Raw genomic sequence first — 25,687 nt, forward strand, 5'->3', positions numbered from 1 at the left:
TACAATATAAGCAGCTAAGTTGCTATGTTTCCTATATTATAGGAATCTCAGTTACTACCTCTGTATTGAAGACTTCCTTGACAACAAACCTCTTTTCCTTTTTTTTACATCAGCCTGAGAGGTTAAAAGTCATGAAAACTTGTTTATTACTATTATTTGTTCCAGTCATCTCTCTTTACCRATCTTGTCTTGCTTTAGACCTTTAGATCTTAAGATTTAAATATAGTTTCACATGTAAATTTAAAATTACTTTTAGGGTTAATCCTTAGTTCATCACAAATACAACAGCACAACTGTTAGCTCATGCAGAGACTTGATATTTGGCACAGAGATCACTTTCCCAGTAAGGATCTGGTCTTTTTCAGCACCTGCGAATACTTACCAAATAGATGGATTATGGTCTTCAGTCTGCAAACACTTAATGGACTTTGTCATATTTTCCAAGATTTTGTCAGTAGTGAAATCCTTCAGCCTCGACTCTTTGCTGGGATTAAACAGGACCTTTCCTTCAGTGGTTCAACACAGGTCCCTAGAGCATCCTTATTCCAGAGCACTGAAGCTTGGATGCCCATTACTTCCTCCACAAGAGCTGTGGAGGTAAGAGGAGAGCAAATTCCCCTCACAGAAATGCAGCAGGGCACAAGACATGTGCCCTGCATGGGACACAGATGAATAGAGAGGGTGTTGGAGTGGCTAGGTTATGGGAAGAGTGAAAAATACGGGAGGAGGCAGAGTAAGAGCACAGCATGGTGTGTAGACATACCAAGGAGYGTGATTTCGCCCTGTGAGGGGGTTTTCTGAATTTCAAGTCTCTTCTTTTGCATTTCTACCATTGTCTTAAGGATGATTTTGGAAATAGATCTACAAGCAGAAATAGCKTAAAGGGAGTCTAACGGTGTGCTGCCTGGCTTGGTGCTTCCCAGCTTGCTGTCAATCAGCAGCACGGGATGCGGCACTGCCCCTGCAGGAAGGATCTCTGGGCTCAGCAAGCCATCCGGAGGGGAAGTCCAGGAAAGGCCTGTTTTCCCGCTTTTTGGAAGATATAAAGCATAGCAACACCACCCGCAGAAGAGACCTGTGTAATCTGCTCCTGCAGTGTCTTGTGTAATTCTTTTATTTAATGCAGTAACTACTTTGCAATGTAAGCTACCACTTGCACAGCACTTTTATTTAAAGCAGTTGTACTGGCTGCCGTTTTTCTGGAGAAAATGCCTTTTCTCTTTTTACCTCGTCTAGAAATAGTCTATAACGCAAGGCAACATAATAATGCATATTTACTGATACCTCATGATATAAAGGCATGCAAAGGTTATCCTGGCTGCAGACTGCCTTATCCAGCAGCAAAGTCCGTAAATGTTTTATAAAGGTCTTCTAAAATAKGGTCTTTATATTGTTACAACATCCCGCCCACAGTAGTTTGAAAGCAATCCATGAAATCATGAAAACTTGTTTAGCAATTCTGTACAGTGTATTATCACTATTTTTCATATATTTTCTGGCTATTTAGAAAAGGGAAAGTTATAACTCTGTAYTCTAGTTTTCAAAGTGAGGTCTTTTTATACCTCATAATATGTTAAGGTTCAGGGTCTCCTAATTCTCTAATGTCAGGAACAGAGTCTGTATCTAGCTGACAGCAGAAGGCTCATTGTTTTAAGGCATAAAGTATCTAGTTCTGTGCCCAAGTTACCAAAAGAAATAGTTTACTACTCTTATCTCTAATAGGGATTCTCATTTCATTCATCGTTTTGGGGAAAAAAAGGATTTTTTTTTGAGCAAATCATTGCTTTGGGTGATGAAAGGCTTTATACAGAGAGATCCTAGTATCTAGTAATAGATCCCGACTGTTTTCAATGTTTATTACGAAACCCCAAAAGACTATGGAAGTGCCATATGAAGGTGTCTCCTCCAGTTGACGCCCTTTTAGCAGCATGGTTAATGCCAGATACCACGTTCTGAAAATCAGCCTTGGGTAGGCCGGTAGGGCTGAGAGTGACATATACAGATGAATTAAATCTCATAAAACAGAGGTTATCTCATACAGATATTTATCAAACACCCAAGAAGTTAGGAGGGTGTTTCCAAAATCCACAGCATCAGGCTCCTTGGCCTTCACCTCCCATCCTCCTATCYCATCCATGATCTTAGCCTAAAACTATTCCACTCAAATTACAGTATTTGCACAGATATCAGCCAYGCAGCAAAGTTTTTCTGACAGTGTAAACAGCTGTCTCAAGGACTTCTGGTTTCCCTGTATTATTTATATGCTTCAGACAAACATTAAAAGAATCAGTGTATGTTAACTACTGATCAAAGGGCTTTGCCAATTAATCTTTTTTAAGTTTGCTAGAAACTCCCTATCTTAGAATTCTTGAAATCAACAGTTTGGGAACTGTTTGAAAATAGGGAGCTGATCATTTCCTACTGTGTGGTCGACATGTTTATAATTAAGCCATAGAGTAGGTAAGTCGGGAGGCTGTAGTTAAGGACTTCTCTTCCAACAGTTTATTTCACATCCACTAAACATAGACTTAGATGATAGTATCAGCCTGGATTTTGTTTTTTACATATTCAGCACGGTGGCCTATGTGAAGGTATCAAAAAGAAATGCAAAAAGCAAAAGTAAGTTGGGCCAGCACATACTTGCATCCTTTTGCAGAATGGGTTGCCAAAGTCACAGACAGACACAATATCTTTTTAACAGATGATAGCAAAAAAAATCCTTGTTCCTTGGTGTAAAGCTTCATGTGTTTATGTGGTTTTCCTAGCCCTTGGCTACCCTATGATGGTCATTACCTTACAAAAACAAAATAACTATGTTCTGAACATTTTTGCTYCACTGCAGAGATACCAAATTAGACATTGGGGAACCAGAAGGAGGAGAGGTGGATAAAAACTCTTGAGGAGATTACTGTGAAAGTAATAAGTGAAAGTGTATCGTTATAATCGTGCTGTAAACTGATGCAAGGGGCCACTCTGCACTGATTGTAAACTTCTACCGCAATATAGTTAGACTGGTCTAATTTCTGTATGTTGCCACTAGCCATAATAGTTAGACTGTGTGGTAGCCAACCAAAGCATGCCAAGCTTTCCGTTACAGCACATCCTTTTTGGCAATCTGAGCAGAGGGGCCATTTCTTTCTCTAGAGGAAAGGAATGGAGGGTTTTTCTTGGAATGAGTTTCACTGGTAGTTGCTTCAAAAGTGCTGGAAGGCCAGTTTCTCATTGCATCATTTCTATATATTCTCACAGATGAATRCTCTCATTTGGACATTTTACACATGCCCATATGTCACTTTTTTAATGGGCGAAACATGGAACTCAGCAAATGAGAAGGTAAAGCTTTGAGCAGGCAAATTCTCTTTCTGYTTTGGTCAGGAGGACACAGTGCTGGCACCACTAAGGCAATTGCCTACTGTAAACCTGGTGGCAGGCATGTGCCAAGCTCTGGGATTTCGGCTGATCTTCTCTCTTAGACAGGAGATACCTGGTCATCAACCTGAGTCAGCCTTTGGAAATTGAATTGGATGCTGCTTCTTTAGCTCATTTGGCTAGTGCCTCAACCATATTAGCCAAAAGAGCTGGCAGGACATGGGCTAATTCTTCAACATATCGTCTGTTTTCCCCGAATAATGAGATTTATGCACGTGGTATGTATGAGTAGGAATTTCTCGCCATCCCTTACTGCTAACCTCTAACCTAAGCCAATTTCAACCAAATTTGTGTGCAGCCTAGTATTGTCAGAAATATGACAGATTCTGCAGGCTATGGAGGAAAAAAGGAGTCTGTCAGTCACTGCAGCGTAAAGGCTGCAGCATAAACTTACCCCTTATGAGATACCAGAGGATCCACACAGGAGAGTCTGGTTATAAAGGATACAACCACAGGAAARGCATCCATCAGACTTTGCATCTTATTAGATATTCAGTGAATCCAATTGCAAGACTCAACTTCATAGGAAGCTAGGCTCCATTATTTCCACCACTGATCCTGAACAGCTCCTTGTTTATTAAAAAGTAAAAAATAAAGTCTTTGAAATAGGACATATGTTTGTTTCTGAGTATCAAGATGAGCACTGAACTATGAATTCATTCTCCAATGCTTAACCTTCTTTAAAAGAAAAAAAATAAAGAAAATGTGTCAAGCCAAGTTCTTTACATGTTTGCATAGTGTTCAAAGTACCTTCAAGGATAAAAAGAATAAGAAGTTATTCATCCAAWAATCAAAACAGTGAAAAACTGCAAAATATTTCTGCATAAAGACAGCAGGGGTTGCTTCAGCTGATTACCTTTGATATTAAATACTGTGTTTGGCATTAAACTGATAAGAATGTTACAGAAAGCTGTTTCAAAGAAAACTAAAGCTGCTGTTTTCAAAAGCTAGATATAAACAATATTCTTTTTGTTAAAACTGAAAAATATGCTTAGCATAATTGCCAAGTGCTCCAAAAATGGATTTCTTTGTCTACAGAAAGTGTATTTTCATTTTCAAAAGGAGCTGCAGTAACCAACTAACATAGCTGTAAAATCCTATTTATTGATTTTATTATGTTATACTCAAGGCACAGATAAAAATCAAAGCCCAGTTGTTTAAGGTATTGTGCAAACTATGATTCTATGATAAGAGTTAGTTCTTTGTCTTCAAGAAGTCCACAGGCAGATCAGAGGAACAAATAAGAGAAAAACAAAAGTATTGTCTTTTCTTCTTAGAGCCAGCGAGCTGGAGGACAGACGGATTGAATGACTTGCCCATAATCATACYTCTGGCAGATCTACATATTTAGATAAGATCTCCAGTATCCTAATCCTGAGGCAGTGAAGATCTGTAAACTGTATTTGCCAAAGGACTCCAGGAGACWCTTGACTGTGAGAATCGTTTTAGCTCATTCCAAAGATCCATAATGGGAAAATGAAGATGACAACATTACAATTAATTCTATTGGTTTTAATTTAGGGTTCAATGATACACTCTTTATAGGTTTAAGCAATCAGACCTACTAATTTGACATGTTCTACTCTGGAATTATTCAAACCAAATTAATTTGAAAGGAATCACATAGGGTAATGTTTGTTTTGGAAGACAGTTTTGTACCAATGATTTTTTTTAATTGATTATAGGTTATCAAGTCATACATACATTTAATCTTAGTGGAAAAAAACTTTCTTCATAGAGAATCATGGTAAAAACCCTCTTAATTTGGTGAGTTATTTTCATCTTCCCACTGTGTGTGCTTAGAAGAAGCTTCTGTCAAAGACCTGTTCTGTGACATAGGCTGCACAATCTGTAACTCATGATGATGTTTTAAATGTGGTTGCTGAAGAAGAAGCATCACTGTTTGAAAATAACGATTATTACAACAACAAATACAGGAGCTGTATAAGCTGTAAATAGAGTTAAATATAGTAGCTGTAGGTAATTCTATTTAAACATATTCACAGTGTGCTCCTTGAAAGTCAGGATATGTAGCAAACCCTCAGTCACAGATCASTTCTCAATGTTGCTATATATATATTTTTTTTAAATGTCTCCATTCTCCAGGATATTAGCAGAGAATGGAACCATGATACAGTCTGATCTGGATTGTACGTGACTCATCAGAGAGGTCAGGCAGGATAGCTTGCACACTTAGGAAGCCCAAATAGTCCAAAAGCATAGCATGTTTTTCCAGCAATATGGGCTACTACAGGGCTGGCAACCCTGTCCTCTCCAACAATCAAATTGTGTTCTATGCACTAGTCTTTATTTTTAAAACCAAAACCAAAACACCTAAAAACTGACCAGCTCATGTTCCCCGACAAAACTATGTTTAGCAAACAGACTTCTCTGGAATAAAGAAATTCTCCAACACATGTGTATAGTTAACAACATGTGATGCYGAAAAAGACTTGGGATTTATGTGAGTTATCTCATTGAATGTGAAGACCCAATACCCTGTGGAAGGCAAAAGCAAAGGCAGATCTTACACGTATAAGCAGGACTTGCAGCACTGACTTTCTGTGCATCGTCAGTCAGATCATTCCCAAAGAAACACCTTCTCATATTTACCCTTCCATAGAAATACTCAAAATTTGAAAGGATTGACTACGATACTATGTCTGAGGGAAACATAAGGTCACTCTATTTTATTACTGAAGAAAGCATTAAGATTTGTTAATGACCAAGTAGTTTATGGTTCCTTGACATCTGATGCAATACAGCCCAGGCCAGGATAACATAATACCTGAAGGAAGTGTAGCAATTATTTATATAGGTAGTTCAATATCAAGCATAGCAATTCTGGAATAGACCAAACTTTTTTTTTTTTTTTTTTTTTTTTTTTAATATTTCCCCTAGTTAGATGAGATATTTATTTTCACCTTCATTTTTATTTCTCAGCACACCTACCAACCAAGAGTAGGAAGGGAATTAAAAGCTAAACTATAGGACTGAAGATCTCATAGAACTGAAAGGAAGAGTAGGGAAACAAAGCATGTGCAAGCCAGCAGCTATTTTGACATTAAGTGAATGTGTATTTCATTTTGATCTGTACCGTGTATTTTTTAATATAAGATGTTTAAATAAATACATCTTATTTTGTCTATGGAATAAAAAAGGGGCCCCACAGAAGGAGCTTATTAATGCAGATCATTACCAGACTGCTGCTTACAAGTAGGAGGTTATGCCGTAGTCATCCTAGTTTCAAAATATAGCTTCTCTTCTTGCTATATCTATATCATAAAGGTGGACAGTGTTCAGATGCTAATTTTGGCCATTCGGTTGCTGATCTCTCCCTTAGGCAAAAACCGACTAGTAACAACATTAGAAGGATGATGCCATACATCATAAATCACAAAGCTCTGTTTTGGAAATAAATAAATAAATACTAGAAATGGATATAGAAACCACTGTGTGTAGAAACCACTGTAGCTATCATTTTTAGCTATTAGTCAGTTGACCCCTATTCTAGTCAATGAAGAGCTGGCCAATAAAGTCAGTGGAGAACTGCACAGCTGCCCAAATGGAAGTGTCTTCGCTCCTACTCTGCTGAATACATTGACTGCATTGACTTTGCATTGCCATCCGTGTGACTGTGTGCGCTGTCAGAGGCCCTTTACGTGATGATTCTGCCTCTGGAGCTGATCCCAAGCTGTGCTGCACAATTTAGTTCTCTAACTGTGCTAACTGAGAGCCCCAGGGAAGCCAGCTACCCACGGCCTGTGGAAATGGCAGAGGCTCTAGGGGAGACCCATGCCCTCTCGACTGGCACCATAGGGCATCCCAAATGCTGCTAGACACCAGTATTTAAGCAACCAGATTGAACCGGGCTACTGGTTGACTGGAAAGCTGTGCTCTGCGCAGGTCTATTCCTGTGTCTACAGAAGCCGAGGACTGGCTGCCTGTGGGACAATTCATAACAAGTTCACAAAATTTACCACCGCACTGAGACTCAGTGCATCCTGTGTGAATTGGGTTGGTGGACCTTTAGTTTAAACTTTGCATTATAGTCCTTAAACAACTGTCAAATTCCACAAGGTATTTCTGGAAGAAAGAAAGAAAGATTACCTACATCATGGCGGGGGGAAGAAGTAATAACAGTATGACTTTGGGAGGAAAAACTTTCTTYGGTGTCACATAGATTTCATAAAAGYTTGGGAGTTTTTAATTTATTTTCCTTGACTGTGTAATTGTAAGATTCAAAAATAAATAGCTGATTAGACAAAGTTACAGTAAAGAGTTACYTTGTGATTCAATTTTTTATTTATTTGGAAACTGAGATAGTTTATAGTAGAGYAAAAATAGAGAGTTGTGTATGGTACATTCCTGGCAGATTCAGGGCTGGCAGCCACTGTAGAAAGCTTCCTTTCCGCATAGTTTCCATGAATCTGTATGTGCTGGTTTTAATTAAAAAAGCTTTAGAGTTCTCTTGTGTGTTCTTCCAAAATGTCAAGCTTTTATTAAGGTTAGTTTGTTTTTCACAGAAAGCACATACTGCTTTTTATACTGCAGGGATCAGATCTGCTACTGAAAGTAGCGGAAGGATCTGGTKAGGAAGCTCTAGGGATGAGCTGAGAATACAGCTAGGAACCATGGTGAAAACCTGGGCTGAGATCTGGCTCACTTTGATAAGCCACTGAATCTCTGCCTCAGTTTCCCAATTTCTAAATGCTGAGGCTTGCTTAATACTCATGAGGCACTCAGAAGAATCTGCAATTCATTAAGTGGCATAGGAGAGCTGTAACAAATAGCAGGTGTGGATTTATTGTGCTTGAGGGAAATCTTAGGTGGGTAGAGAACTAGCTGGTTCTGCAAGAATCAGTGGCCAGTGAACACACAACTTTGACATTTCTTAGCTGATGAGTGATCATAGAACAGGAGTGATCGTTTAGAACAATAACAAGTCCTCTGCAGCTGATGTTCAGAAGGGAATGATTTCTTACAGACTGAAAATTTGGGAGAAGTAAAGGTGGTGTGCTATATTCTTCCTCTCTCTCTTTGTTTTTCACCCCTTCTTTATTGTTCGATTAGGATTCCAGATGTCTTAAACTTAAATACGTATGTCGCGTGCTTTGCTAAGTAGAGTTAGTGACCCCAGGACTTCTCATTAGTAAACTGATTCTTATCTGTTGTGAGAAGAATTTATATATTATCACTGTCCGCAGATGCCAGGTGTCTCTGTGATTCTGCCAGGCTAAGGCTGAACGTTCCAAGGTGGTTATTGTTTCTGGAATAATAGCGGTAAGAGATTTTATCGGTGGAATTCTTGCATATGGAGGTCTTGCACAATATTCTTGATTCAGAGAAACGAAGTAAATCGCATTTTCACATAGGTAGTCATAAGTGGTTTTGCAAACCACGTAAAGTGCACCAATAAGGTACTGGAAAAGTATATTATAGGAAGTGTCATGGGAATGGTTTCCCTTTTACTTCTTCTTCAAAAAAAAAAAATCGTTGCTACAAACCTTTGATATCGGTCTTCTCAGCAAAGACTAACTAAACCTACTTTTCCAGAAAGGAATTGTTTCCATTCTTCCTTCCCAGTTCCAGCCTATTTACATTGTTCTGAGATTTACAGCAATAGTTTGACACAAAAAACTTTTTTCTTAGAACATTAATTTCCTAATGTTTTTCATTCAGTTTATTAAATATGAGGTTATACAATATCTCAAAAGATTTAATACAGATTTTGGGAACAAAGTTTCTTATTCTTTCCGGTTTCCATTCCCTGGCATCCCAGATGCACATCTGGCCTAGAAGGCCTTAAAGAGCATGTCTGAAATCTCTGCCAGTTGTCTGAACCTTGTCACGTACTTTGCCCCTCCTTTGAATTCATCCACCAATTTTTGTCCACATAGCCACGAAACTATCCTTAGACCTCAAGACTGTATTTACCATCGAGGCCTTCCCTTTTCCCTCCCTTCTTCATCCTTTCTGCTGCAGATCATATTTCTTGATAGAGAAGTTTGTATGCACACCCTGCATAGAGAGGAGCTACTTAGTGTCAAAAGAGGCTTAGAGCAGGGAAAAGAAGATAAAAATTTTGTTTAATTTCTCTGCTCCCCAGAGAAATTTTCCCACTGTCTGTCATCTCAGCATGCATGGCCTGAACAACATCAAATTCTGGTTACTTATTTTCTTGTCTGGCTCTCCAGCCATCCCTCAGCTCCAGCACACCCACCATCTGGAGAGGTTCAGTACTTTACTTTCTCCTCTTCCTCCAGTTTAGGAGTAGCTTGGCATAGTGACACCTAATTACTCGCCAGCACACCTACCCATAACTTCAAAGTAATTTCTTTTAGTGCATTCACATAAGAGGCTGATGGAGGCGATGTGTGATGGAACCTGAAGTGTGCATTTATCATGGCATACATTCACAGCACAAAAACAGATTTTTAAATGAATCCTTTTTTTTCCTAGAACTGACAGAAATAGTATAGAATAAAGTACAGTATATACTAAAASAGTCTAATGATCCTCGTTAATGCAATAAGATTGCAAAACCCTCATTGGGATTCACTGACAATATATGAACATGCACAAGGGTGCGTTTCTGAGGGGAGATTCTGTGAAGCTCAAATCAGTGTTAAGTGCTGAACCATATAAGATAAGGGAAACGCAACTTAAGGCAGACAATAGGGCAGAAAAAGTATGTATTTGCTACTGAGCAAGACCACCCACTGTGACTGTTTTCGTATTTTGTACTTTTCTGTATGTTTGATATTTTGCTTTGTTTATGATTTTAATTAGTGGCAGTTTCTACATTCTRTAATGGAAGATAATTGCCAACTATTTTATGCTGCTATATTTCAATTTGAAATTAAAGATTTTTTCTTTTATTCTTTACAGTGCTAAGTATTATTAATAATATTTTAGAATATTCACAATTTAGTACAATATATGAAACAATGCAAAGGAATTACAAGTGTAGTCTCTTCCCTGACACAGACATATTCAAAGGATTTTAATGTTGATATGATTTTTAAGTGTGTATGTACTGCTTCTGTATGTAATGTGGTAAGAAGAAGTCATGGATCAACAGGAGCCAAACCCCACTTTCAGCACCTTCAGATGTTCTACCACTACCTGTGGTATTATTAATTTTAAGAATTAATTTAAGAATTAATTATTTCAAATACTTTAATAAAATTTATACTGATTTTAACAATCCATCAATTATTTTACTTTTCATATACAGTTTAAAATGTCTAGATATTAACTCAACAGAAAAATTGATGCAATATAAGAAATACAAGTTGGCAGAAATGCAGTAGTAAAATGAAACTTTAAGATGTTAATTAGTCACATTTTTATAGTGTTAAACTATACTTAATGTGTACAAAGTGAAGAAGAGCATAGTACTCTATTCTCTATAAATAAAGTTTGTGCTAAAAATGTTAGATACTCAAGTAACATACTGTATCTCCTAATGAAGAAGACAAAACAGTCTTGTTCTTTCTGCTAAGATATATTTCACATGAACTATTACATAACACTTTTATTTCCCTTTGCTAAACTGCTTTCTGTTTGATTCTGCATTCATGTCCATGCTCTCTGGTATTGCACATAAGTAGTTATTTTGGATATAGGTAATTATTTCTTCCCCTCTATTCCTTCCCTCCTAAAATGAGGGAAGTACTCTCTGCTTTAGATCTAAAACAAAAAGTATTCCCTTAAAAAAAAAATTAGCAAGCAGAAATTACTTACAGGCATGAAAAGCAAACAAGTGCAGCTGAGATTTTTTCTAGGTGAGCAAACAGCGTACTCCCCTGACCAGGCAGTAGAAAACTACTGCATGGAGAACCTATGCGACAGGGAGTGTGCCTTCACTTTCTGTGTCTCAGTTATACGCCTCCTTCCATGCTTCCCTGTTTACCTGGGTGATTTATGTTCCGTGCTAGAATAAACTGTAGAGGAACATTACTTGTCTGCAGTTCTTCCTTCAAGCTTTTACCTAGATACTTGGAATATATGCAAATATTCCATACTAAAGAAACTGGCAGGGTATATCCCATACTCTTATTTTTTTACATAAACATAAATGTACATAAACACATGCACAACATCAGCATAAAATCATCTGATTAATGCTAAGTGTTCAAGATGTATGTTGTTTAGTTTAACCTTGGCCAAGTTTATAAGGTAAGTTATATGAACAAACCCTGCAAGAATTAAGAAAACTGTTAGCTTAACTTTTGCTTTCTTAAAGATGGAAAGAAGGGGGGAGTTTCTTTCATTTTTTTTTCCATTTTTCCTGTGCAATTTTGAATCTTAAGTTTTCTTTAGATGTTGATGTAGAACGAGGATTTTCCTCCTACCAAAGGCAGATGACATTAGAAGAACTGGAAATGCAAGCAGAATTAATTAATAAAATTCAATTAAGAGTTTTAGATAGTGTAATCAGCTGAGAAAAAAAGTGGAGTTTTTCTTCTAAATCAYAAGCAAACTTTGCTGTGTAGTTTTCATATAAAGTGTCTGTTCTATATTCTAAGCAGTGTGTGTGCCATAGCTATGTATGCTCATGTCTATTTAGCAACTSCTATGCTCTTTAAAAGAACACATTTTAGGGAACTGAAAAATAAATATTATAGGACCCTTGCAGCATATTGCCTTATATATATAGATAGATAGATAGATATGTATGCTTATTTACAGTGAAATTGTCTATTCCAGCTTACATAATATATTTTCTACCTTTAGTATTAAGAAATGGAAATAAATCCTTTCTTGATCTTTACTTAACTGACGATTGAAGAACAATAGTTTTAATATCTGAGGCCAAAGTAAATGAATGGCAGGAAGTGTTTTGCCCACCAGTCTCGGCCCCACACTGCAGTGTAGTTTTCAGTGTTTAAGAGTGCAATCCAAGAGCAAATTCCAGTATGCCTTTCTTCAGTAGAAATTGCTCTGGAGTCTTTGATAAATCAAGATTAAAATCTGCAGTGCTGCAAGGAAGTTGCTTGTGCATCCTGATTTTATTTTAATAATTAAAATTAATTGAGACATTTTTCTGAAGTGACAGCTTAGGTCAGCATGTCTTACTGATGACCTCATTCTCTGTGCTTCCCTCCAGCTCATCCCTTTTCCTGATAGCTTCAAGCAGTGTTCATTTGGTAGTCTTACCCTAATAGCTGAGCTCCTTCTCTAATGCTTAGCCACAACCTAATGTTCGTAGCCCATATAGCCACTAAGCTTAACARTCACAGTGCCTACCTTTGAGGAATGGGCTCTTCTACATAGCCATACTGATGAACCATAACCACTGTYCACAAAAGGACAAAATAGTCTCCCATCACTGCTCATGCTGAACYACTCTAGGCTACACCACCATAAATTTCAAAAAAAAAGAAAGAACTCTGGAAAATAAACCAAGAAAAACCTCTTACTAGCTGCACAGAGCCCAAGAGATCCTTTRGACTTCTTACGGAGTTGTGAGCTTTTAACATTTTTGTAATGTCTTTCTGGTGGTCATTCAYAGTTCTGCCCAGAAAAAAGTTGAAGCAGTTTGTCTTTTCAGTTTGCAAATTCTCCACAGTTGAGGCTTTTTCTTTCTAAATTCAGACATAGTAGAGAAAGAGCTTAACTGGTTAAGCCCCTATTTCCTAAGAACTGGTTCAGTTCATGCCARTTGTAACACAGACAACCAGTACTTCGATAACAGAAGTGACACCTTGAGAGGTCTAATTTTTTACAGCAGTGAAGCATACCCTAAAAGGAAAGGTTTTAGAAAGTTGCTTGAGCTGAAATATATATTTCTGAAAWGATTATGCCGTTCCTCCGCTGAGTTACCACATCTGGCCTGGCTTACTTGAATTTGAACTGCTTTCTGGAAAAGTCTGTCTCTCTGTGTAATTAAATAGGGACCTCTAGGGTGAATACAGTATTAATAAAGATAGGATCATTTGGGGACATAATGTCTGGATATTGGGAGCCTCTCATTTATGTGGCTCTGAAGAATTCTTGTGAAACTGGTAAAGTTCAGAGTAAAACTGGGAAAGGCAGGGTTTATTTTTCTCATCTTGCCTTTTTGTACCTCTACAAACATCCCCATTAAAAAAAATACAAGATAACYAGAAGGAATAAATGAAATTCTGTATTTTATGTCCCTCTTACCCTTCAAAACAGAAGTTCTGGAGACTTAAATGAAACTGTAGAAGATTTCAGCAAAACTATGTGAAATATATCTTACAGATACATTTTTTGGAACTTGCAGATGAATAATTTCCGAAAACAAGGAAAAGGTCTTGGTTCTATTTCATCATATCAGTGTTTTSAATGGCAGAAACACTTTGTTCATTAGCCAGACTATTCCTAGGAAGACAGAAAATTACTATTTTGACAGATTTGAAAACAAATTGCTAAATCTGCAGTGACATGCAATTTTCAGTTCCTATAACACAGAAGTCAAAACTTACTCAAATAACTTACTTGATGACTTCTTTAAAGGAAATACTGATTTTGTTATAAACAAATAAAACTCCAATATTGTCTTTATGTCTCCTACTGTTTTGTACAATTAATCATTTCATAGTAAGATAGATTTCAATTGAAAAAATGGAGACTGCCAAAATCACTGGCCACTTTTGAACCTTTTATTTCAGTTCATCACGCTAAGGGAATAATTTGTTCCTTATCACTTCCCTGCACTCACCCAGTCAGATATGTGACTAGCAAGCACTGGCGCACATGCAGGGCAGATGGATTTCGCAGCTGCTTCCAAAGCATGAAAGTAATTCAGGAATGTGAAAACACACAATAATACCCCCATGAATCCTTACTAACAGTTAGTCCTCACTTGTGTTGCCTCTGAGAAAGCTCAGATGATTCTAAAGTTTCAGTAACCACTTGATCTCCCAAAGAACCAGGAAATTTTAGTACTCCTCTGTATTTAAAKAAATATTTTTCAATGTAATGAATGGCTGTTTTTTTTTTTCCTGCATTTCATCTCAGTAGCTACAGTAAGAGGGAAATGAGTTTTAAATTATATAGTCCAACTTATCAGAGGTGTACTCCCAGAATCAGGATCTGCAGAACAGCTGCACCTGACCAGAGGAGGATCACTCATGGGTCCACCAGCTGCTGCTGTGTCCTGCCAGCATGAGTACAGCAAATCGCCCCTGTGTTAGCACAGGCCACTGTGACTGTCTCACAGCAGAGGCATGTGCAGGGGAGATGTTGTCTCCATCTGAGCGTAGGGAAGGAGCTAGCCTCGCTCAGTTTTCAGCAGTGCCAGTTTGGTGAGGACTACTGGAGTGCTATTTCAAGCCTCAGGTATCACATTATCCATCAACTGTTATAAAAATTGCAATTAGGCCTATGACATTTAAAGGGGATGTTATTAGATGAGGAGRGTGAAAACTAATGCTTTAGAATAACGCAGTGGTCCAGAGGGGTCACATCCCACCTACGCTCAGCCACTCGTCTCCTTTCCTCAAGGTGCGTCCGTTGCCCCTGGTGGGAAGGARCCCCAGCAACACTGATGCATCCCCCTTTTTCTGACTCAATTCCATGCTGAGCTTTCCTAGCTTCTGAGACTTACTCATTTTCAGCCACACATCCTTCACTAGTTACAGGAGCAACTAGTGACAGCACGGCATTGCAGAAATCATGCTGTCGACAGTCAGCCAAGAAAGGTGGGTTTTGTATAAATAGGAATTTGGGGTACTACCCAGTGTAACGGTGCCTCTAAGCTCTGAAACTTTTACCCTCACCAAGTGTTTACTTTCTTCAGGAGGGGCATGGTCCATAGGGGAACCCTACAGTTTCTGTCATCCCCTCCCATTACCTTTACAACTGGAAAAAGCCATTGGAAGGATTTTGCTTATGCAGTTCCCTTTTGTCTCCACCATTAAAAGATGTAGTTTCCTGCCCTGAGTCCCTTGCCAAAAAGGAGAGTTTGTGTTTCTTAAGTGACCTGGAAATGCTATCTGTGCTTGCAAGCCAGGCTGGAATACAACCAAGCTTTTATATTAATACCCTCGGGGTCTGAAATGACATTATTTTGAATGGCACAGAGGCATATCAGTATGACAGTTGTGAATCGTAATATTTATTTGTTTTACAACGGSCCCTTGAGGTCTGAACCAGGGCTTCAGTGTGCTAAACACATATTCACATCTGTGCTAAGTGCGCACATAGAGAGAGCCTGTAAGAGCTGACCATCATTAGGAAAATGTGAACAGGAATATGCACAACTACCGACAGAATCGGCTGATGTTTTTATTCTACCATAGAACTCAAGCAAATAAAAAAAAATCAGTAACCCTAATAGCCTCTCTACCCAGATCTGTGTAGAAACTTCAAGTAACAAGCAAAAGGAAGAAAAATATTATAAGGGCAGAAATGTGAGTTACTAGAGAGCTGTACACATATTGCATATTAGTCGAGCACAGCTTAGGCTGGCATGACTAGCTGGCACCTGGAATTTTTCTCTTCCCTCAGTGTCTGCCCAGTCAAGAAGGTCAGAGCTGTCTTTGGGCTTTCTGGTAAGCCAGCTGGGGGCCCTCACATCTGGATGTGATAGCCACTAAATGACCACTTATCTTCAAGAACGATACAGGGGACAGTCTGCCATAAGGATGTCCTGATGAAAATTAACCTCGGTGTAGATGCAATGGACTGTAGAAGAGTAGCAATCAAAAAATAAATTCACCTTTGTGTCCTGAAAGAAAAGATCAGAGCTGYCCTGTTCCATGGGCTGGGTTTAAGCAAGGTAAACATCAGCCAGGGTAAAGACAGAGCTCTAGCTTCAAATCCTGGGCTTAACATTTGGTGTGGACATAACCTTAAGACCTCATGTATTCAGATTTCCACCGGGGTGGGTATAACCAATAAACAGATAGCTAAGCATACTGCAGTAAGCAACTGGGTGCAGTCTTTCCCAAAGAGCAATTCTGTGCCAAAGTAAATTATCATCGGTTGTCACTTATATGGGAATAAGCTTCACTGATTACTTTTTGCATATTCTTTTAGAATGAAAGCTGATGTTCCCCACACCATGTTATAAACCTGCAACTGACTTTTAAAGGCACTTTAAAATACAGGATACTGAGTCTTATTAGTGAAATAGTTTATTTTTAAAACTGTATCAGAGTAGCTTTCTGAATCGGGATACACTTCCCTAGTTGTTAAACACAGTAATATGCAAAATGCCATTCCAGGGAAATTAGTGTTGCCCCAGGATGAGTGAAGCATTTTTTTGTTGCTTTTAGACAGGAATGGTAACTTCCCCTCAGGAAAATTGCTCTGAATCACTGTTGTGGTTTTGGTGAGTGTGTTAATAGAATCATTTTCTGGTTTAAATTATTTTAATTTTACTTGCTTGATACTTTTATATTTCTTGTTGTAGCATGTTTTCAGCCTGCAGCCAGGAATCCAGGTTGCAGTGATATATTAGACTTCAGAAGCATGCGAGTCACTCAGTCTAAATCATCTGAGAAATACTTTTTGGTTATCCAGTCTGTTTGAAATTGTCAGGACATCTCCCTTTCCTCCCAACTTACATGACCTGAAGCATTTGCATCCCCACCTATATATGTGTTTCTTCCTGTTAAAGTWATATTTATAGCATTTCTAACCTTTGAATGAACTTTCAAGAATCAATAATAGYAAAATGGAAGGAAAGTCAGCAGCARTTTTCCTCTTGTCTGATTGAGTGTAGCCAATGTTACACTTGGAACATCTAATACATTAGGAACTATCAAAATCACATTTTGCAACATCTTTGCAGGCAATAGATATATTTCTTGAGTGTCATCATGCATCTACTGTCTYAAGGATAAAATACAACCYCAAAGTAAAATGTGTCATTAAAGTGTTTTAAGCTGTTATGTATTCATTTTTACGTGGCAAAACTTCTGTATGAGGTTTTACAGCCAGTACCTAAGAGTAATTTTCTGGAGTATATATTTTGCCATGAGAAGAGTGTGACTGGCTTTGAAACCCTTCTCATTAATGACCTGCTGAAATGAAAACACCATTAAAGTGTAAATTTCCTTGCATTTTAGACTATAGCAATAAAATTGACACAATCACCCACGTATTTGAACTAGCTATTTGAGCACAAGCTGTCATATGAGACTGTTCAGGAAGCAAGGCTCGCCAGTCCAGATCCATTAGTCCTGTAACCTTACAACTGAAATATCATAAGGGACCTTTCCTAATTCTTCAGACTTCTGGAGCTTCTTCCAAAATCAAGGTATTCCCATAACGGATAAGACATCTTGATGCTGTTTGATGCTTCTGTGTAATRAGGAGGAAACCGAGACCTGAAATTTCCCCTAATCTCAGCTACTTAATTGTGCAGATTAAACACTTTTCTTCTACAGTCAATAGCCAGAGCTGGCACCTGTAGAAAGTGCTTCTTGCTCTCTCTCTTGCCTACAAAGGGAGCCTAGCCAAGTAATTTAGATTCTAACTATAAATTAGAAGCCTCTCTTTCGGATGCATCAAGTTAAGTGAGAGGCATCTTACTGCCAGGGCTGACAATAGTGGATCTCTCAGTGCGACATCTTTTACCGTGTAATTAGAGTGAATTTATTTCAGCCAGGACTGCCCTTATACCTTTCTGTAGAGGTAATAAAGCAGGGTCCTGCTCTTTGCTGGAACCTCCTGGCGCTGCTGTAATACATAGCGTTCATAGCTGCAATGGTAATGTTGTTATTCCGAAAACTCCCCTAGTTCTAGCTCCATTTTTCTTCAGCGACTGGATGGGCAGATCTTAGGTCACAGATCATGATGGCTGTGTGTGTCTTTGCAAATTTCTAGAAACTCTTTTGACAACAGCTCGAAAGAGTTCTGTTTTGAAAAAGACTCTTTTTATATCTCGTTGTTTGAAGATTGTGTCTACTTGTTCAGCCAGCCTTACAAATATGTCTAAAAATACCCCCTAAAAGTTTGAAAACTTCTGTTTGATCAAAAGTTGTTTGTCAAAAGTATCTTAAAAGCCAGGAAACGTAAAATGAGAGAGACTTTTTTACATGGATGTTACCATATTTGCTATTATTATTGTTATGTTACTGCGGGAGAACAAAGGCAAAGACATTTCCATGTAAGTTCCACATGAGTTCCCAGTGTCAGCTTTGAATTTCCTTGTTTTTTCCTAGTTTATAAAATACTCTTAATATAGAACTGTTTTGTCTGAGAATAAATCCTATGTTTATTCAAATTCTTAGGTCCATAATATTAAAGAGAGATTTGCTGCCTCTCTCCACATATCTCTTTCTTTCTTATTTCTTTTTTTATTTTTTTTCTTCCTCCAAGGAACAATTTACTGTGCCATGTACATCTTAACTGCTCTTAAACATAAAGCCATCTTATCATTTCTCTGCTCTTCCAAAATTTGCATTTCAGTTTTCAGCGGTCTCTAACCAAGTGAAGTTTGTTCACTTTGTCTCAATCTTCCTCCTAGCATATTTTAAGTACTTTGAAGTTGTATAAATCGGGAAGAAGACTGGAATTCTCCTGCTCTGCCTAAGTCAGATCAGAGTACTGCACAGGCTTGTACCTCCCTTTTCACTAGAAGAAAAAAAAACACTGAATAACAAAATCACCCTTTTGTTTAACTGCTTTGATAAAGAAGCCATTAAAATTGATATTTCTGAGGAAAATCTAGTTTATCATTTCACTAGGGCTAATCTGGCTCCAACAAGAAGCTAAAAGGAGTTCATCTGGCAATAGCACATGGACCTGAACAAACAATAAAGTTACATAGACAGGACAGATGCAGCTGCCTCAAAACCAGCTAGAAACTAAGCTTATGGCACAGTTAGCTGATGACCACTATTATTTTTTCTGACAGCTGCCTGTGTGGATATACAAAAGTTTGCACCATCAGCAGCAATATTTTCTACTTGTCATTTCCCAAAACTGGTTGATAACCAGAACTACCTGTTGCTTCTGTCGAGCAAAGGCTGTTTGATGTCATGAGAATTACCTCAACTGTTTTGTTATATTTATGTCGGTGTTAAAGTAGCGGTTAATTTGCCTGTTGGGAAAGGTACATGGTGTTGCTTATGGTCTGTCAAATCTCATGGTTTCATCTTAAATCTGTAACAGCTCCTCCATCATTCTTGTCTGTGAGATTTTCTGCCTTCACAGGTATAATATTTGGAAGATGAAGCCTGTGATATTCATTCCCTGATTCTTCTTTAGGTCCAATGGGAGAAACTAAGGATTCTTTTCTCACACATGTTTCCCTATTATTATTTCTATTTATTTCCCACTTCCTGAACATAATAATACATAGGGTCATTTGTTACCTGTCACGCTTTGGTAGCCCTCAGCTACCAAACACCTTGACTGAAGCTGCGGTCAGAACCTGGAACTGAATTTCTTGCCAGACACTGGAACTGTTTTAATGTCAAAATAGACCATGTTCTCCAAGCTTTACACATACCCTTTCTCACATGTCACGTAAATACAGGAACATGTTACTATCACTAACAGCAGGCAATTTTTCTTGGTGATTTCAGAGAATGATGAAGAGCAGGAGGCTCTGTTATCCCTAGATAAGCCTGGCTGGTATTCCCAAGGTAATGCTATCCATCTTTATGAACTACTGAAGAAGATGACTGGCAAGTTGGACCCCAAGGTATGTTATAAATGTGGGCAATTTTTCCCTGTTTTGGCCTAAAATTCACCAGATTAGCTTGCATAAAGCTTAATTATGTGATCAATTGGAGTTATATTCTGCACAGAGCTGCCATTGACCTGAGCTATTTCATTGCACTTCCAAGGTGACTGCTTCATTCTGCCTCACAGCTAACATTTACATAAATGGTCAGGCACTGCACAAGTTCAGAGACTTGTTTCTTAGCTTTCTTAGCTTAATCCACATCTTTCCCAGTGCATATTTTGTATTTAGTTCTTAGTAAATAGACCAGGGCACAATCCTTGTGGTACAAGAATGGCAGGAGATGCAGATGCTTCTGCTTTAAATAATGTGTAAAAAAAGCTGCATCGGTATATACTGAGGCTAAAGCTGCCTGCGTCTTCATCATCTCCCTGTTAATCAAGTGTTTATCTATTACAATTTCCCTGAGAAAAGAGATGGATGAAAAGGTATCGTAAGTGAAAATTAGGATCATTTTATCTTCCCTGTTTACAGCACAGGCTGGGTGAAAACACCAGTGAAGGCTGCAGGAACACGTTTTCCCTAACTACACATGGGTACAAAAGAGCTCTGAGCCAGTGGGAGGTTCTCTGTGTTTTTCTTTATTTCCAAAGTTGTCCAAAATGCATTCCATTTATTTAGCGCATTTTCTTGTTAAGCTTTTCTTCTGCTACCTGGCAGGCTATTTCAGTCTGTCAGGAATCTCGGTGCTGTTCTGTGTGTCAGTCCCACCTTGCCATTCCCTCGTGATGTCGCTGGAAGGTCAAATAGGGAAGGTATGCAGGGCTAGCCTTTTACTTATGGAGAAGCTGGAAGTGAGCTGATTGAAAAACCCCCGAGACGATGACATTAGTAAGATGTTTGTGTGTGTTGTGGCCAGCTGTAAACATGAAAGAATTTTTATTAGGTTCTTCTAAAGCTTTTTTTCTCTGTCTTTGAAATACGTTTTACTTGTGTTTCACATATACAAAGAACTTTTAATTTGCTGCTTCCCTCGCAGGTTGTTTATTTTGGTGACAGCATGCACTCAGATATTTTCCCAGCTCATCACTATAGCAACTGGGAAACTGTCTTCATCTTAGAGGAGCTTCTAGGAGACAAAGTTATGGTGCCTGTGGAGACTGAATCTGAGCCCTTGGAGAAGAAGGGAAAATTTGAGGTAAGGAGAGTTCCTTGTAGCTGTTTCCTGGCACAGAAGAAAGTAAGGTATGGAAAAGCCTAGGGCCATCTGCACTGAGAAGAAGGCTGCTTGCCTAACAAGGCTGTTGGCACCGTCAGGATCTCTCCTAGGCAGGTCCTCATAGCCACACCAAGGTGGTGCCATGACACTGCAGCTTCACATCGTAAGAGTTCAGTTTTCGGCACTAATGTTACACAGTCTGTCTTCATTTCCCTAGCCAAGCTCAACCACAAAAAAAGTGGGGGGAGATGTGTTTTCCCTTAACCAAAAACTATAGTCTTCTCCTTTGCGGTAACCAGAACCTGCCTTGTGTCCTGTGAGACGAAACCCTGTCGCTCCTTGTCGCAAATCCATCACCTGCACTCCTCACAGTTCTTATGACCCTGTTTACCAGGGGGACTGTTTCTAAGACAAGTCAGCCGAGGGCTACTGAGGATTACCTCAGATAGATAATTTAATTTTTAGGTTGATTGCAGTTGGGAAGCAGGGCCTTTGATCAGCTTTAGCACTTCTGCCACTCTTCAATTCTCCCACGGAAGGTGAAATTTTTATTACGGTTTATTCTTCTCTCTGCTGCTTAAGATCAAAATAGATAGGGAATTGCACTTGCGGTGGAGTTGTACCTACAGCTTCAGCAAGGTGCCTCTGCTTATCTGCCCCCTATAACAGGACTGAAAAATCTTGTTCTCTTAGTATCCTACTATTCTTATAACTTTCCGTATCCTGCTTTTATAGCCAAGCAGCCTATTTAGTCTGTTACGATCTGCAGAGAATGAGGCGCAAGGGCCTGGGCGGCCCTTAGAATTACAGTTAGTCCCCAGCACTTGTTGGGGAAACAGTTGAACAGAAAAGATAGGGCTTCAAAGTGTGTCCATCTCATAAAGTATGAAACTGAACCCATTTCTGTTTCTTTATATAAATATACAACTGTATTTATTCACTTACTTATTCATTTTTAAGAACGTATACATATATATAGATATACTTTTACTGAAGTATAAAAAAATTTTCTCTAAAAGTCCTTCTCTGACAGTTCAGAATGGTTTGATAGAACATGTGTTCAAATATAATAGTTTATAGTACAGACGGTACAGCGAACAGAGAATTATATATATTTTGGGGAGAAGGTTTACTTTTTTGAGGAAGAGTTATTTTTAATATAAAATCCTCTRTTTAAAAAAGAAAAAAAAAATGTYGTTTTGGAGTGTTTACTCTTGTTCTCAAACCCATAGGTAATATTCTTCTGATTGCAGATAGATATAGATATATCCACCTTTTTACATTTTGCTTTGGAAAGCACTTATTTTGTTTCTTTTTAAATAAATATTTTGAGATACAAAAGATATAGCTTACTCTCATAAAGATTTATTACAAGGTGCTTTATATGACAATTTTATTACTCTAAGAATCATATTAAAAGCCCCTATCTTTTATGGAGAAAAAGAAGCCTTTAATGTGACTGAAACAATACAGAAAATGCATGTATTTCTTTGTGATCTTTTTTCTTTTAAGAAACACATGATATATTCTGCTGCTATCCTGATTTGTAAAATAAGGTCAAACAAGGACATTTCACCTACTGAAATAAGGAAAAGATAATAATTAAAATTTAGGCTTTTTCCTGGGTTGTATAAAAACAAAAATGAGGACAAACAAACTCAGTCCCCTCGCAAAAAGAATATATTCCTCAGCACAAAAAAAAAAAAAAAGAAAGAAAAAGAAAAAATGTGAGCAAGTGTTATATAGGTTGAAATGATTTGATTAAATTAATTAATATTGTTAAAATAACTCATTCCTCTCCATAAATTTAAGCTTTCTCTGACGGGAAACTTTGCTGTATTAGTGCTTAAGACTTACATCCCGGTAAGGTTTGGTTTCTTTTTTTCAAGCGTGTTTTCTTAAGCATTTTAAATATAAGCTTTTGAAGCATACGTTTTTAAACAAAAAGCCGGCCCGTGTTTCTTTTCGTGGAAGTAAAGCGGAAAAGTTCCTGAGCTGACGTATTTCTGAGCACTCGGTGGTTTGTTTTTATCTTGCCGCGGTGCCTCTGGGGCACTCCCGCCCGGATCCATCTTCTCTATCGGGAACTTTTGCAGAGGTGTTTGGCATTTCGCTAAACCTGTAGCGTTCCTGCTAACGGGTTGCGGTAGCTCAGTGAGGCACCAGGTCTGCCACACAAAACCTCTGCTCGGTTTACATCCGCTGCCGGTGACAGCAAGTAAGCACGGGAGAAGGGAATTGTGTTGATTAAAGGCATCCGAAGCGAGGGGCCGCGGCAGGTCGGGGGGTTATTTCGTTACCCCGCTGCTCGCCGCAGTCTGAACCACAGGTCGCATCCATATCTCCGCAGTTGACTGGGCAGCACGGACTTAACAGGACTAGTTCAAAGAGATTCCCTTTGCAAGCCTATGAAAGTTTCAGTTTTATTCCCCTAATCAGCTTCTCTCATTAACCCTTTGGTTAAAAGGGGAGAAAAGCCAACTCAAGGCTCGCACAAAGTCAGTTTATGTGAAAAGCTGACACGAACAAATTAAATTTAGTATCAGTAATTAGCCTTCTCGTTCGTTGGTATTAAAAAAAGATATTACTCTGCAGCTGCAGAGTCTGCATGACATGCAGCATGTGGCGAGAGGGGCTGATAATTTAATACAAGATGCAACCATTCCTTCTAGCAATYTTCACAAAATAATATTAAAAAAAATATCACCTCTAATTTGCAATTGCACCTTTCAGCAAGAAATTACAAAAAGCTGTTTTCAGCTCTATGCATGGTATTTCGTCACCACAAGAGAGAGAAGAAAACAACCTCCTCACACAACATTCACAGACTAAGAGGCTAGTAATTTCCATTTTCATTAGTAGGGTTTTTTTTGTCTTTTCCCCCCTCAAATGAGGGTGTGATACAAACCAAATACACATAACGGTGAACTTATGGTAACAACTGCAGTTCCTTCAAGTATGTGAGTCATAAGCAAATGAGCAAGAGAAAAATAGACTAAAACCATTCATGCAATTACTCAGCTCTTAAACGTATTGCAGCATGCAACAAAATATACATATATATATGTATGTATAGTGTTGAAACTAGATTCCCCCAGATCTGGGGGTTTGTTTGCTTCCCTGGATGCTGTATTTTTTCCCCTCTGCTCTTTAAATGTGTGATCAATGTCATCAATGGAAACTCTAAGAAAAACTGGAATTTGTCCCAGGATTTCAAGGGAAACGATTACAGAGGAGCTAGTCTGTGTGTAAAAAACCTTGAGCTCGGGGAATGAGCGGAGCACAAAGCTAAGCAATTATTGGCAGATACAGAATTCAGTTAAAAGGAAAAATTCTTTTTCCGGCACTCTCTTGTGGCTGCTTGGTGGGGGAAGGCAGGTCCCTTGAGCCCCTCTTATTTCCAGGACTCCCTCTGGGTGACCTTAGACAGGGCTAATTACTCTGTGTCTTTTGACTCTGTTTATCTCTCTATTCCTGTTTATCTTTAGCACACATCTAATAGTACTTTCAGGAACAACCTGATGAGGTGTTGTAAATCCTGATAAGATAAGTACCGTTCTTAAAACAACATCTTTAAGTGAAATGCATTTTATCAGTTTATAATTGGATCCGATGGCTATCTTTTCTATTTTTTTTTTTTTTAAGGAAGCCTGCTTATAGTGATCCATGTTTTAATTTAGTTATAATGATTACGGGTGAAATGTTTTATGTTCGCTCACAGCCTGTGAGGGGCAAGTCCTGTGGCAGGGCTGCCTGCTTGCACAGCCCARCACAGCTGTGTTATACAGGTACCTMAGTTAGTCAAAGCTGTGCTGGCAGAAATGCCTCAAACGTTTGCCGTGATACAGGCAAACTGCACTTTGACTGTGTTTTTTTTCTGGCATTGAGAGTCAGTGGTGGTTTTAGTAACCAGGCACAAAGCACGTGGCCATCAGTACCATCCGTGATGCTGAGCTAAAGCCGTCCTTGTGCCCTGCGCTTGGCACAAAGACGATGGCACGGATGGCAAATCTCCGTTTAAGATGTGAGATGCGGAAGACTTTGGGAAGCGGCAAAATGATAGAGGGGATGATATCAGGTACTTTCTAGGGATCATTTTATTGGGCAAAGCTTTGACAGCTCTTTTGGGATTTGAGCTCTAGATGTAGCCTAACTATTAAATCACCCCCTCATGGGGAGATAAGCCAGTAGCAAAATAATAGAAGCTCTGTATCAGGTGACTTGATGACAATTTTGATATTTAAGAGTGTTTGGTTTTTATTAGGGACATGGGCTATAATTTCTAATTTTATCTTCGTCCTCCTTATGAAGACAAGGAAGAAATTGTCTGCCTATGAAAAACTCAGTTCATTTCCTCAGAYTGCAATTTTAATTGCCTGTTCAGCCGACCGTAGCTATTTCAAAAGACAGAAGCCTCTGACATT

At 38.6% G+C, this 25,687-nt stretch overlaps 1 protein-coding gene across 1 annotated transcript in view; it reads left to right on the plus strand.

Annotated features, from left to right (window-relative positions):
• The window catches only part of NT5DC1 (5'-nucleotidase domain containing 1), a 153,596-nt gene that overhangs the window by 110,881 nt on the left and 17,028 nt on the right, over positions 1-25,687 (plus strand). Inside the window, exons 9-10 of the mRNA XM_085309126.1 lie at positions 19,944-20,062; positions 21,084-21,242. Of these exons, the coding sequence (XP_085165252.1) occupies positions 19,944-20,062; positions 21,084-21,242 (278 nt within the window). The remainder of the gene's footprint in view (positions 1-19,943; positions 20,063-21,083; positions 21,243-25,687) is intronic.

Source organism: Rhea americana, unplaced genomic scaffold (genome assembly GCF_003343005.1).
Source record: "Rhea americana isolate MKP2758 unplaced genomic scaffold, rheAme1 scaffold_290, whole genome shotgun sequence".
In the NCBI taxonomy this organism is placed as follows: Eukaryota; Metazoa; Chordata; class Aves; order Rheiformes; family Rheidae; genus Rhea; species Rhea americana.